Source organism: Toxorhynchites rutilus, chromosome 3 (genome assembly GCF_029784135.1).
Source record: "Toxorhynchites rutilus septentrionalis strain SRP chromosome 3, ASM2978413v1, whole genome shotgun sequence".
Taxonomy (NCBI): domain Eukaryota; kingdom Metazoa; phylum Arthropoda; class Insecta; order Diptera; family Culicidae; genus Toxorhynchites; species Toxorhynchites rutilus.
The window spans coordinates 311,395,187-311,408,740 of NC_073746.1; the positions used below are offsets into that span (position 1 = coordinate 311,395,187).

General features: G+C 43.3%; 1 protein-coding gene across 1 annotated transcript; it reads right to left on the reverse strand.

The window, feature by feature from the left end:
- Window positions 1-834: 834 nt before the first annotated feature.
- On the reverse strand, window positions 835-6,129 carry LOC129774436 (uncharacterized). The gene has a single exon (XM_055778174.1). The coding sequence runs from the start codon at window positions 6,127-6,129 to the stop codon at window positions 835-837; it is 5,295 nt and encodes a 1,764-aa protein (XP_055634149.1).
- Window positions 6,130-13,554: the final 7,425 nt, after the last annotated feature.

Here is a 13,554-nt window from a genome sequence, read left to right on the forward strand (position 1 = left end):
GGGACTAGTAGAATACAGTTATTTATGGAAAATTCAAATCCAAAATGGCCACCACCGCAAAATGGCGCCATGTATATTTTTTTTCACAACCCCATCCTTAGGGGTATCAAATGAAAGGGCTTGACTAGTAGAATACAGTTATTTATGAAAAATGCAAATCTAAGATGGCGGCCACTACAAAATGGCTGTTGTGACCTCCGAAAAATAGTGGTCTTTCCAATTCCCGACGCGTATTAGATTCCCGGGGTGATTAAATCGCGCTCTCCCTTTATTTGTTGCGTGGACTTTGATATAAAGCAGCTCCAAAGCTTCTTTCTATTGGAGCTTAATTATTGCACGCGATCACACTAATTATAGTACAACATTTAAAACTTTACTACTCGTTACATTTACACAAACTCTTTATTAGACGATTAGCACTACATTTATTCTACTAAAAACTATGTCTTATTCTACTATTCAAAATGATGGCCGGCCGTGCGACAATTGTTAGTTGGACATTCAAATACTGAGAGACGGTATCATGGATGCCGCGCCTTTTTTATATTGTAACAATGTTACGACAGTAGAGTAATTTCGTACTGCTCGAAATGATCGGCACCTATCGGAAAATAGTGCAGTCGTGTATTCGCTACAGTGGAGCTTTTCGACTACGACTACCGTGAAGCTTTTTAGACTACCTACTACACTACTGCTATGACTACTATAGTCTTTTTCGTATCATACATAGCCGGCCACCTAAATTTGACAGCTCAAATTTACAAAAACAAAAGGCATGACATGCACGGAGCAACAATTTCACCGAGGAATGCAATTTTTGATCAAAATTACTAACTAATCTTCTCCCTTTTTAGCTATTTGTGTTCCTAGAGTGTCGTTCGGTTCGTTGTCATAAGGAAGTGGAAAAATTCGCGAAATAGGACGCTTGTAGGTTCCACTGGCAGTTCTCAATGTCGCGACTCGTACCACTCCGTCTGCTCCGGGATGAATTTGTTCGATGCGTGCAAGTGGCCAAGAAACGGACGATTTTCCGTCTTCCTGGACTAGGACCGTTTGTCCGACTCGGATATCCATCGGAAGTGAGGATTTCTCCCGCTGGTGGTTCAATTCGGTCAGATATTCCCTCCTCCATCGGTCCCAGTGTTGTTGGATAAGTTTCTGCAGCTGCTGATAGTGATTGAGTCGGTTGGTTGGTACGTGGGTGTAGTCCGGATCCGGCAGGCTGATAAGCGGCGACCCGATGAGAAAGTGCCCGGGAGTGAGGACATCCAGCTCTGTTGGATCGCTTGATAGGGACGTCAGAGGTCGGCTGTTCATATTCGCTTCAATCTGGGCCAGCACAGTCGCATATTCTTCAAAGGAAAGCTGGGTGTTGCCGAGTGTTTTCACCAGAGATGTCTTCGCAGATTTTACAGCAGCCTCCCATAGGCCACCAAAGGACGGTGCTCTCGGCGGTATAAAGTGCCACTGGATCCGATGTTTGCTGCATTCGCTGACAATTGCTTCCCGGGTGCGTTTATTTTTGAAGAGACGGTACAGTTCGGCGAGTGTGTTGTTTGCCCCTTGGAAATTCGTACCGTTGTCCGAGTGAATCTCAGTTGGCATTCCGTGATGAGCGATGAAGCGACGTAGAGCTGCGATGAAGGCTTCCGTGGACAGATCACAGACCAGTTCGAGATGTACAGCCTTGGATGCAAAGCAGACAAACACGGCGATGTATGCCTTTCGTGGTGCTGCTCGTCGGTGCGCTGGTTTCGTGTACACGGGTCCACAGTAGTCCACTCCGACCACAGTGAAGGCTCTGCAAGGTGCTGTACGAGGCTGCGGTAGTTGACCAACGGGTTGCGTGACAGGGACAGGGTTTTGGCGGAAGCATTGCGGACACTTGCGACACACAAGATTGACGATGGCTTTACCGTTCACCGGCCAGAATTCTTGCCTCATCGTGGCTAAAGTCATGCGAGGACCAGAGTGCATGCAGAGTTCGTGATAGTGTTTGGTGATAAGGCGTGTGAGTGGGTGTATTTTAGGTAGGATCATAGGGTGCTTGGTCTGATAGTTCTCTGAAGAGTGTTCAAGTCTGCCACCGAGTCGGATGATACCTTTTTCGTCGAGGAATGGACCAAGTAACCTCAACGATGATTTGTTGGAAACGGATCGAGTTTTAACGAGCTCCTTAAACTCTCCAGTGAACATCTCCTGCTGTGCAATCTTCGTAAGCGTTTCTTTGGCGTGCTCTAGCTCCCCGACTGATGCGAGTTGGTGAGGATAGGGGTTAGGTTTGCGACGACAACGATTCAGAAAACGAAGAACTAAAGCGATGATCCGAACCAAACGCCAGAAGGATGAGTACCGGTAAAATAGGAAAGAATGCTCCTGTGGTTGATGTATCACAAGTACCGTTTTTCGCCGTTCTAGTAGATCTTCCGGTGGAGTACCAGTTATGTGTTTAGGCCAATATTCATCCGATTTCGCTAGCCAGGAAGGACCGTGTCGCCAGATGGTGTTTGATACGAATTCCTGGGGAAGCATTCCGCGAGAAACGTGGTCCGCCGGGTTTTCTGTTCCCTTCACGTGATTCCAGCTATGGCCGTGAGTTAGCTGTTGAATTTCAGACGTTCGGTTCCCAACAAACGTTTGCCAAGTATTGGGTGGTGCCTGTATCCAGTGGAGTGTGACCGTTGAGTCCGACCAGAACCAGCAAGGAATACCCTCCATCCGCAGCGCTGCTGAAACCTTGGCGTATAGTTTCGCCCCCAAAAGTGCAGCACAGAGCTCGAGCCGCGGCAGACTAAGCCGTTTGAGAGGGGCAACCCGTGATTTTGCCGCGACGAGCTCGGTTTTAATTTGACCTTCCTTGCCGGTTGAACGTGTGTAAAGGCAGGCACCATACCCAACTTCGGACGCATCGGTGAAGATGTGAAATTGTGTGGAGATCGAATCGGCCAGAAAGACGAACCGAGGAACCTTGTAGCCTTTCAGAAGGGTCAATTGGGCCGCGAATTCCTCCCATTTCCGGGCGATATCGTCAGATATAGGATCATCCCAGTCAAAAGTTGACAGCCAAAGTTGTTGCATCTTTATCTTGGCCCATGCCACAACCGGTGAGACCAATCCGAGTGGGTCGTAGAGTTTCGCAATTGCCGAGAAAATTTTGCGTTTTGTCCAAATGCCTTCGTTCGTAGATGGTTGTACTTCGATGCAAAGCTGGTCTGATCCGGTTTCCCACCCCACTCCTAGCGTTTTAATTTTCTGGTCCGCTTCGAAGTGCAGCATTGTTTCTCCTCCAAGCGCTCCGATGGGTAAGTTCTCCAGGACTTCTGGACTATTGGAGCTCCATTTACGCAGCTCGAGGCCCCCTTCGGCCAGTAGTGATTGAACTTCCTTCTGCAGTTTTATGGCTTCATCTACTGTGTTTGCTCCAGAGAGAAAGTCATCCATGTAAAAATCTTCTTGCACGGTCCGTGCTGCAAGTTCGTACTTCTGAGCGGAATCCAAAGCCAGTTGCTTCAGCACACGTGTGGCGAGAAATGACGATGGGGACAAGCCGTACGTGACGGTTAGCAGCTCGTACACCTGAATTGGTTCTGATGGATCACATCGCCACAGGATTCGTTGAAGGGGAATGTCGTCGACGTGGATTAAGATTTGCCGGTACATTTTCGTGACATCAGCGACCAAAGCGATAAGATGTTTTTGGAAGCGGAGCATCAGATCCAAGAGTTCATCCTGAATCGTAGGGCCGGTGAGTAGAGCTTCGTTCAGCGAATGATTTGTGGACGTTTTCGCCGATCCATCGAAGACTACCCGTACCTTTGTGGTGGAACTAGATTCCTTAAATACCGGGTGGTGGGGAAGGTAGCAGACCGTTTTATCTTTATCCAAGCGATAATCGTCTGCTTCACCGATGTATTTCATGTGGCCCAGCTTGATGTACTCCTTCATGAAATCCACGTACTGCGATCGTAGGTTTGGGTCTCGTTCCAATCGTTTCTCTGTCTGAAGAAATCGTCGCAGAGCCGTCTGCTTCGATTCGCCAACCATGCTGCTGAAGTTCATGCGTTTGGGATATCGCACGATATATCTGCCGGTGTCATCGCGTGTGAATGTGTTCACGAAGTGCGTCTCGCAGTCCTCCTCTTCCTGTGACCGTGGCGTTTTGATCGTCAACTCTTCAACCGTCCAGAATTTTTCGATTGCCTTGTCCAGAGATTCTACCTTGGCAACGTGACAGCTGACCCGTGTTGATTCATCCATGCGTTTTGCTTCGCCGGCTGCCACCCATTCGAACACCGTATTGACAAATACTGGAAGCGTATCGTCGACCTTGCGAATTTGCAACCGGCCACCATCGCGTACATGGAAATCGTAAAAGTACTGTGCACCCAATACCAAATCGATCGGACCAGAGATGTTGAATTCAGGATCGGCTAGAACCATATCGGGTGGAATTTTCCGTTGCGTTTGTGGAAGCGAGACAGATGGCTGGTCGTCGGTGACCTGCCCCAGAACCAGAAAGTCCAATGACGTCCAGAAATTCTGCACCCGAGAAGAAACTGTGGTGGAAACTTCGAAAGCCGTGCGGCTTCGTGATCGTCCTATTCCAGTTATTTCCACCTTCCTATCCCGCCGTGATAATTGAAGCAGCTTGCAGAGATTTTCCGACATCAGGTTGACTTGGGAACCAGAATCCAAAAGTGCCCTTGCGTGGTGGGCCCTTCCCCATACGTCCTTCACGTTTAGCAAAACCGTGAGTAGAAATGAGTGTGACCTTGGCTGCCCCATCGCCATGTTGGTTGAAACTGATGCTACCGAACTAGAAACCAATTGACCAGAGTTCGAAGCGCCGCCGGAAATTGATGGAGCAGAAGTGTTACCGTTGTCATTCGCTGGAGTGGGGATAGGAGCAGAACTAGATCCAGAACCAAGGAAACCAGGATGCAGCAACGAATGGTGTTTTTTGGAGCACGTTTTGCATCGGAATTTAGATGGACAATCTCTCGCTAAATGATTCCGACCCAGGCAGTTGCTGCAGAGCCGCTTGGAGTTTGTAAGCTGCAGCCGTTTATCCACCGGAAGACTAGCGAAAGTTGGGCACCGAGTAATCCAATGCTTCTCACTGCAGGCGAAGCAGCTTGGGAGCGAGTTCTCAGTCGCCGAGTTAACTGAAACTTTAGTTGGACGGAATTTGCTACCACTGGATGACGACGAAGACGTGGAGAACATCTGCTGATCGACAGAGACAGCATCCAGCACCCGAGTTTGCCTTTTGAGGAATTCGACCAATGAAGCGTACGACGGTTCTCTATCCGGTGTGACATTTTCCTCCCAACACTTCTGAATGACCTCGTCCAGCTTCGAGACCATTAGATGCACCAGCATCGCTCCCCATACATTCGTCTTCTCCCCTAGTTGATCCAGGATCTTCGTGTTACGTTCGAAACAGTCGATGAGTTCATGCAGGCCAGTCGCTGATTCCCTCCTGATTCTAGGATATTCGAACAAGGCGTTCAAATGACGTTTCTTGAGGAGGTATTTGTTGGAGAACCGATCAACCAGACTATCCCAAGCCACCCTGTAATTAGCCTCACTCATCGCATAAGAATCGATCATCTTCAAAGCATCGCCCTTCAGAGAAGCACGCAAATAATGGAACTTTTGTATGTCGGTTAGTTCCACCGAGGAGTCGATTAAAGCCACGTAAGTGTCGTGAAACGGAAGCCAATTTTGGAAATTGCCATCAAACTCTGGTAGGTTTATTTGAGGAAGTCGCACGGAAGCATGTACATGAGGGACGTTGTTTGTGTGTGTAGTCGCAGTATTTGGTGTCGCATGTTCTGTAGTTAATTTTCTCGCCAACCCTGCCCTTACCTCGAAATATTTATCCTCGAAATCGGCCCTCGACTGCTGGTAATCCAGTAAGCTTTCTTCGTTGTCCTCCATGCCTTCGATATCGCTCTGGAGATCCTCGAACTCCTGATATTTTTGATCGAGCTTCTCCAAACGAATCTTGACCGCTTGCTCATCGAATTCTTGTGTTATTTTCAGGAAGTGGTCCATCCGTTCCACGAAGTTGATGACGCAGTCCCTGCTGCGTATCAAGGCCTTGTACTTCCTCGACGTTGACATGCTGCTGGCACCGGATAGAATTCACGAATAACAAGCAAGAACTGTGAAGCAAAGAAACCAGCAGAGTACCTCCCAGAAGAGAATATTGTTCGTTGGACAGGAACTCACCTGGTGAGCCTGTCAAATAGGCCTTGTATTAAATTAAAAAAGTTGTCTCTGCTTTTCCCTTCGTCGTCTGGTGTCCAAATTTGAATTTTGCACTCCCCAGTCAGCTCAGAAGCTCTCAAACACTCGATATCGTCTAACGTCCACCAAGCTGTATTAGAAGTGTCCTTACGAGTCCTCCATTAGTCCAATTAACGCGTAAGAACCGTTTTAGTATCCGGCCACCAAGAACTCCGTCGAAGTAGATTGAAATGAAGGACCAAGAAAACGACCAGGTAGAGATGAAAGCGGAATGTAAATAGTTGGACAGGTCCTCACCTTGAAGGCCTGTCTAATGAGCCTTGTATTATATTTCAATCTCTCCTTAATCCTGATTCCAAAATCCGTGATCGCAGCGCCCAGTGAATTCACATTGATCGTGATGGCGCCTCGTGATTGTGTAACGAGTGAAAATGGCGCCAATTCAATTGTCCAAAGACCCAATGGCGTCTCTGCGTCGGTACGTTTCCAAAGAACCACTATCCTGGTCACGGCACCAATGTTGTGACCTCCGAAAAATAGTGGTCTTTCCAATTCCCGACGCGTATTAGATTCCCGGGGTGATTAAATCGCGCTCTCCCTTTATTTGTTGCGTGGACTTTGATATAAAGCAACTCCAAAGCTTCTTTCTATTGGAGCTTAATTATTGCACGCGATCACACTAATTATAGTACAACATTTAAAACTTTACTACTCGTTACATTTACACAAACTCTTTATTAGACGATTAGCACTACATTTATTCTACTAAAAACTATGTCTTATTCTACTATTCAAAATGATGGCCGGCCGTGCGACAATTGTTAGTTGGACATTCAAATACTGAGAGACGGTATCATGGATGCCGCGCCTTTTTTATATTGTAACAATGTTACGACAGTAGAGTAATTTCGTACTGCTCGAAATGATCGGCACCTATCGGAAAATAGTGCAGTCGTGTATTCGCTACAGTGGAGCTTTTCGACTACGACTACCGTGAAGCTTTTTAGACTACCTACTACACTACTGCTATGACTACTATAGTCTTTTTCGTATCATACAATGACAGATTGGGTGACCGGAATAAATCGCCACAGTAAACAACTGCAACAGAAACAACCGCTTAGAAAAAGTGTAGTAGGCTAGAAATATTTGGCGCGGGAAAAACATCATGTGCCTCACATTTCTATTATAAATTTATTCTCTTGTTCTCGTTTTTCGAAATTTATTCTGAGGACAATGTAATGGGGACGAAGTCCCCATTTGGCGAGGATAAGGAATCGAGGCGGCCCATGCCGCCAAGATGACGCAATCCGAGTCCACCGCCGACCCGCCGTCGGAAGCGGCGGTGTCTCGCACGCAAACCTGGGATCCACTGATTGCCCGGTTAGTTTGAAACATAGGATACGATCCTTTAGCAATGTCCGACCGAGCTCTAGCGAGCGTCGGACGGTATACGTCTGCCCGGGGCGTTACGTTTGCCTGGGGCGATACGTTTGCCCGGTTAATTCTTGTTTTGAAATACAATACCGCGCCACAATATTTATAGCCTACTACACATTTTATAAGCGGTGGTTTCTGTTGCAGTCGTTTTCTCCTGCGCTTTATTCCGGGAATCGACAGATTGCATATTTTCTCAGAACACCATCAATATGGGTATCAAATGAAAGGGCTTGGCTAGTAGAACACAGTTATTTATGAAAAATGCATAAAAATGTATCAAAAGAAAGTCCTCGACTAGTACAACATAGCAGATAATGAAAAATCCAATTTCGAGATGACCGCAGTCCCCAAACAACTAATTACTTTTTGAATGGTGTCATTCAGCTTGACCTGTTTCTATGTTTGTTCGAATGTTTGTTTGGTTGTCACACATCAATAGAAAATTGACCCCGTTCCTGTTGAATGATTGATCTGAAATTTGGAACATACATTTAATTCTACTGTCATTATAAAACTGCGTATTCCATGATCTTGAAAAATTCAATTTGGCCGCCGCAAAAAAATGGCTGAATGGCTTGATTTGGAGAATACACTACACTATGAACAACATAAATTCGAAAAGGTCTCCGCCACAAAATAGTCGACTATGTATTTTTTTTGCAATCCTCTCAATATTGGTATCAAATGAAATGATTTGACTAATTGAATACAGTACAGATCGGACTCGATTATATACAGACTCGATTATATGTGATTCGATTAAATACTACTTTGGACTCGATTATATTCAGTTTGGAAAATTTTTTGACGTAGGACTACGTCTTTCATTTCTATACCGGGGTGTAAAATCAAAGTTTCGAAAACGAAAGCGTTACGCCGGAGACCGAGATTTTGAGTGTTAATAGCTCCTAAACAACTGAACGAAATGGTATGATAAACACTTCATTCGAAAGATAAAATGTCTACGCGTTCTATACTTGTTACTTTCTGATCCAAAAACTTGTTTCAATAGTCTTAAATTTGCTTTCAAAATAGGCTATTGAAATCACCAATCGGTATATAAGCGAGCGGCGCTCGGAAATCCACTCAGTTCTAATTGAATAGCGATTGGAGCATGTTGTCGCTGTTGTGGTGAAGCTCTTCATTTATCATGAAAGCGCGGATGAACGGTGTCACCAAGAGCCTGTTTGTGCACCTTAGGCCAGAAGGGAATCCATCAGGAGAAGAGTGATGCTACAAACGGTTCCCCGGGAAGATCTCGAAGCAGCCGCTACACACACACATACACGCACGGAATTCTTTCCGTTTGGATCGAGAAAGATCCGGAAAATAATCTGCCAGTTCCTCTAGGAATTTAAAAATACATTCATGTGAAAGAGTTTATTTGAATGTTTTCTATCCATGTAACACTGTGACCAAATATGTTTCAATCAAGTGCTATTAACAGATGGTTATCGAGTTAGCATTAACCACTGGTGGGCTTCCAGTATCGAGGAAAATGTGGAAATATCTAATCGTTACTGAAAATAATCTGCCAGTTCCTCTGGGAATTTAAAATTACATTCATATGAAAGAGTTTATTTTAATGTTTTCTATCCATGTAACACTGTGACCAAATACATTAGGTTTTGTGATTTTTCAATCAATCGCAATCAACAGGATAGCTTCTGAAGATTATTCTTCCCCATCAGTAGGATATTTCCGTATCCAATATTGGATGCATAAAACCTTGTGCCTCCAACGTAACGCTCTCGTTTTCGAAGTTCTCCAAATATTCATTCATTCAGAATGAATTCAGATTCAACTTCATACAAATGATCTCTAAATCAACGATAGTCCTACGTCACCCTTGCGGTTATACCATAGATATAACCCACTTCCTGTTTTTTTTTTATATTTCAAATATGGCTTATTTCATGAAGAAATATAACCTTTCAACATTAAGGTGAAGTTTAAGTGGCTATTACATGTACAGTGGGGTAAAAATCGTGATTTTTAAGATTTTGCGTGAATTGTCACCAGGAATTGTTTATATCGATATTGCAGCCAAATTGAGAAAGAAAGAAGTTGTGCGTCAAAGAACAATTTGTGAAGCGGTTAAAGAACTTCATTTTAATTGATAGAAACAATCTAGTTTAATATAAATTTTTAGAATAAAATTAATAATCACACATTAAAAATTATTAACTGTTAAGTGTTTCACTTCCAAAATGTTATTAAAATTCACTAATTTAGTTGTTCCACTACTATATCCTGTAATTTTCTCATCTTTCAAATGAAAGCATCAGAATCGTCCTCCGTAGCGTACTTTTCAATGTAGAGCCAGTTTGAAGCAACAGAGTCCGAAACAAAAAAAAAAGTTCTGTAACTCTGTCATTGTTGAAATTCGAACATATGCGTAGGAGGATTTTTTTCATCAAATATGATCGTCTATCACCTCCTGAGAAAATCTGGATAATTTTTTTTTTTCATGTGAGAAAGGTGTTTTCTGTCTTTAAGAGGATGAATACTGAGACGAACCAGCCCAGGAGGCTGAAAGTCTCAAAAATAAAGAAAAAAAAAAAAAAAAAAAAAAAAAAGAGGATGAATCAAAAATCAAATTTCTCTTTTATTTTCAAAAAACCAAATATACATGCAAAAAAAAAACAAATAAAAAAAATGTTTTGACTCGATTATCCGGAGGATTCGTTTATCCGGAGTGAAAAAAAAATCAACACTCCGGATAATCGTGCCCGACCTGTATTAAAATTTTTTGTCGGTCTCGATAGTTGTACCTAACTGCCACGATTTGAATCGTTTTTTCTTTATAAAAAGAAATTTAATACGGAAAAACATTGGAGAAAAACAAAGCGCCGCAGTCGGAATATGTTCATTCAAATTATATGCATTGATCTCGATTTTATTTTTCATTTTGAAAAAAATTTGGATGAAATAAATGCTGTAATTTGAGTATTATGTATTTTTAGCTGTTTGGAAGAAAAAATTCAAATAATATAGTTCTAGAGTTAACATTTGACGAGAAGTTAAATTAAATTGTAATCAGGCTTAGAATACCTCAATAATACTGAAATTTCAGTTTCTGCTAACATGTCAGTTGGGCCCTTGTGATTTTGAACTCTAGCATTAATTTAAGTACAAAACTAGTTCCTTCATTTCATCCGATTATTTTTACTTTTAATATGTATACTATTCCTATGTAGTAGACTTTTATAAAAAAGTAACATACTTAAACAAAATCTGTTACGTCACAGATTTAAAAATCTTCCCACCTTATATTTTCCATTTCGCGCTCATCCCACCCAAGACGGGTCTATGGTGCTAGGTGAGGCCGTTTCGTCACTAAGTTGGTTAGGGGAGCGATATATGAAAAAAATACGGAAGAAAGCAGAAGGGGAATTATTTGCTTGAAGCGTGAAAGAGACAGGCCGGTGTTATACTGAAAGCGAAGCGAAGCGTTGCGGAAAAGCGAATTGTGCAAAAGCGAAGCGAAATGCGAGTCATGATATAGTGAGCGCGTTTGTTCAAGCGTTTTCGGTCTAAAACAATGTTCTGTCAATGTCAATGTACTGAATATAGGTCGTGAAGATTTATTTTTCACATCGTGACGTCAATAGTTGTGTTCATATTCTATTGACAATCACAACACTTTCTTCAGCAATTTTTTTTTTGACGTAGGACTACGTCTAACCGGAAGATATAGGGGGTGAAATGGAAATCTAGGCACTGAACAAGTAGGAAAAAATGCAAGATTTGGAACGCTTATAACTCGAGCATTTCTCAATAGATCGCAAAGGTTTTTGCATCAATTGATAGGAAATATATCTACGCATCTATCATAACGAATAACATTTCATTTTTCTTGAGATAAATAATTGAATAATTGTGAAATATCAAGCATTGTCCAAATACACTATGTGCCCATTTTTGATTGGTCCATTTTGTGCTCCTCAAATCGTACCGACCAAAACGGGCACCCAGAGCAGCAGTGAAATAGAATGAAGCACGATTGGAAAGGAAAAAGAAAAAAAAAAATGAGGGAAACATTGGTCGCAGTCTCACACATGCGTAATTCTCGAGCCAGCCAGTCAGTTTAAAGGTAATATTATATTATCAGGCACGTAGCGTAACCGGCACGGCACGTTTCATGCAAGACAAATATTATTGCGTGTGTTTCAAATGTGTATGCGTATATATAGCGGAACGGCTCCGGGCATACACAGCACGCTTCAGACAAATGCATGAAGGAATTCTCGAAAAGAATATTTTGCCGGTGCCGGGCACGAACTACATGGGCGAGTAGCACCATACATACAAACCCAACGTCGAAGTTCGTGGTGTGGGTGCGTTCGTCGCTCTTCGGTACGACATCGGTTCAATCACCAGTAGCATTTCTCCGCTCCGTCTGCGCTGCCGGTCCGTACAGAGAAGTTGCTATGCCTGATGATATGAATACATCATGTATTTGTCTGCCGGTGTCGGTACGTGCCGTTTACGCTACGTGCCTGATAATATAAAACGGCCTTAAAAATCCCCGCTCCGCTGCCGTAACGATCATTCTCATTCAAACCGTACACCACATCGGTTCGCATCACAACACATCAACAAACCAACCCGAGCAGCCATGTCTGGACATGGTAAAGGAGGAAAAGTGAAGGGAAAGGCAAAATCCCGCTCGAACCGTGTTGATCTGGAGTTCCCCGCAAGGGTAGCTAGACCGAGCGCGTTAGTACCAGTGTACCAGTCCAGCTAGCCGGCGTTATATAGTTTCAGCCGCCGAAGTGATCGAGTTAGCTGGCAAAGCTGCTCGCGACGATAAGAAAACCCGCATTCGGAACAGAACACATTCGGTTCGGTGGACATCAAGACAACAGGCAGTTGCAGTGAGTGGCGAGTGGCAAACGCAATCGCAAAACGGCATCAGGCAGCAGAAGAGAAAAGTTTGTTCATTATACAAACTGCTTTGGTGGTAAATCCAGAACAAGGCGGCATCGAAGGCGTTCGAAATGTTTTTTTTTTCAAAACCACGAGTACTAAGTTTTCTAAATTGGAACCATTCCATAAAACAAGGCGCTTTTCATGGCCATTAAACCTTCCAAAAAAGAGTTTAGGAAATACAGTTCAATGCTTTCTAAAACATTATCCAAAATAATAATAAAACACAAATTGATTTTTTCATAATTTGTTTGCCAGGTTCTGATGAGTATGTGAATTTGGCAGTTGTTCTGAGCTTATTGATAGTTGGGGACTTTCCTGATTATTCAATTTTCACCAATTCTTAAATTGTTTCCAGATTGAAAGTACAGTAATTTACAATTAGTTCGACATTTAGCTAATTGGACGGACATGTAATGCTACATATTTAGTTGGACATTTTTTTAAACATAGAGTGCGGGGTCCAAATTATGACCCCACATTAAAAGTCGACACTGTACCACTGTCATCGCAAATGTTCAATTACAGGTTAAAAAAAGCCTCCAATGCGACACTGAGTGCTTCGGCACGTCGCGTTAAATGTAATTTACTGTACAACATGTCACAAAGCTGGATGGGAAGAAATTTTCCAACTGTGAAAGCTGTGGCGAGTGGCAAACGCAATCGCTAAACAGGAAGCTTTAGCCGAACAAGATGGGGATATCGAGTGATAACAAAACAATAAACTCTTTAGATTAAAGATAATTTTATGATCCTGAAAAGGACCCTTTTTAGCCTGCATGTGAATCCAACGAGCGAACAAATCGTACTGAATGTATTTTTTTGCCATCGCTCCCTTTTAACGCTCATTCGTTCGTCTCGTTGGACTCGCCCCTCTGGCTGAGTCTGCCGATTCGTCTCTATCCTGTGAGTGTGTACCGCTGGAGT

Coding starts and splice junctions, on each gene's coding strand:
- LOC129774436 (XM_055778174.1), bottom strand. CDS start 6,129: ATGTCAACGTCGAGGAAGTACAAGGCCTTGATACGCAGCAGGGACTGC.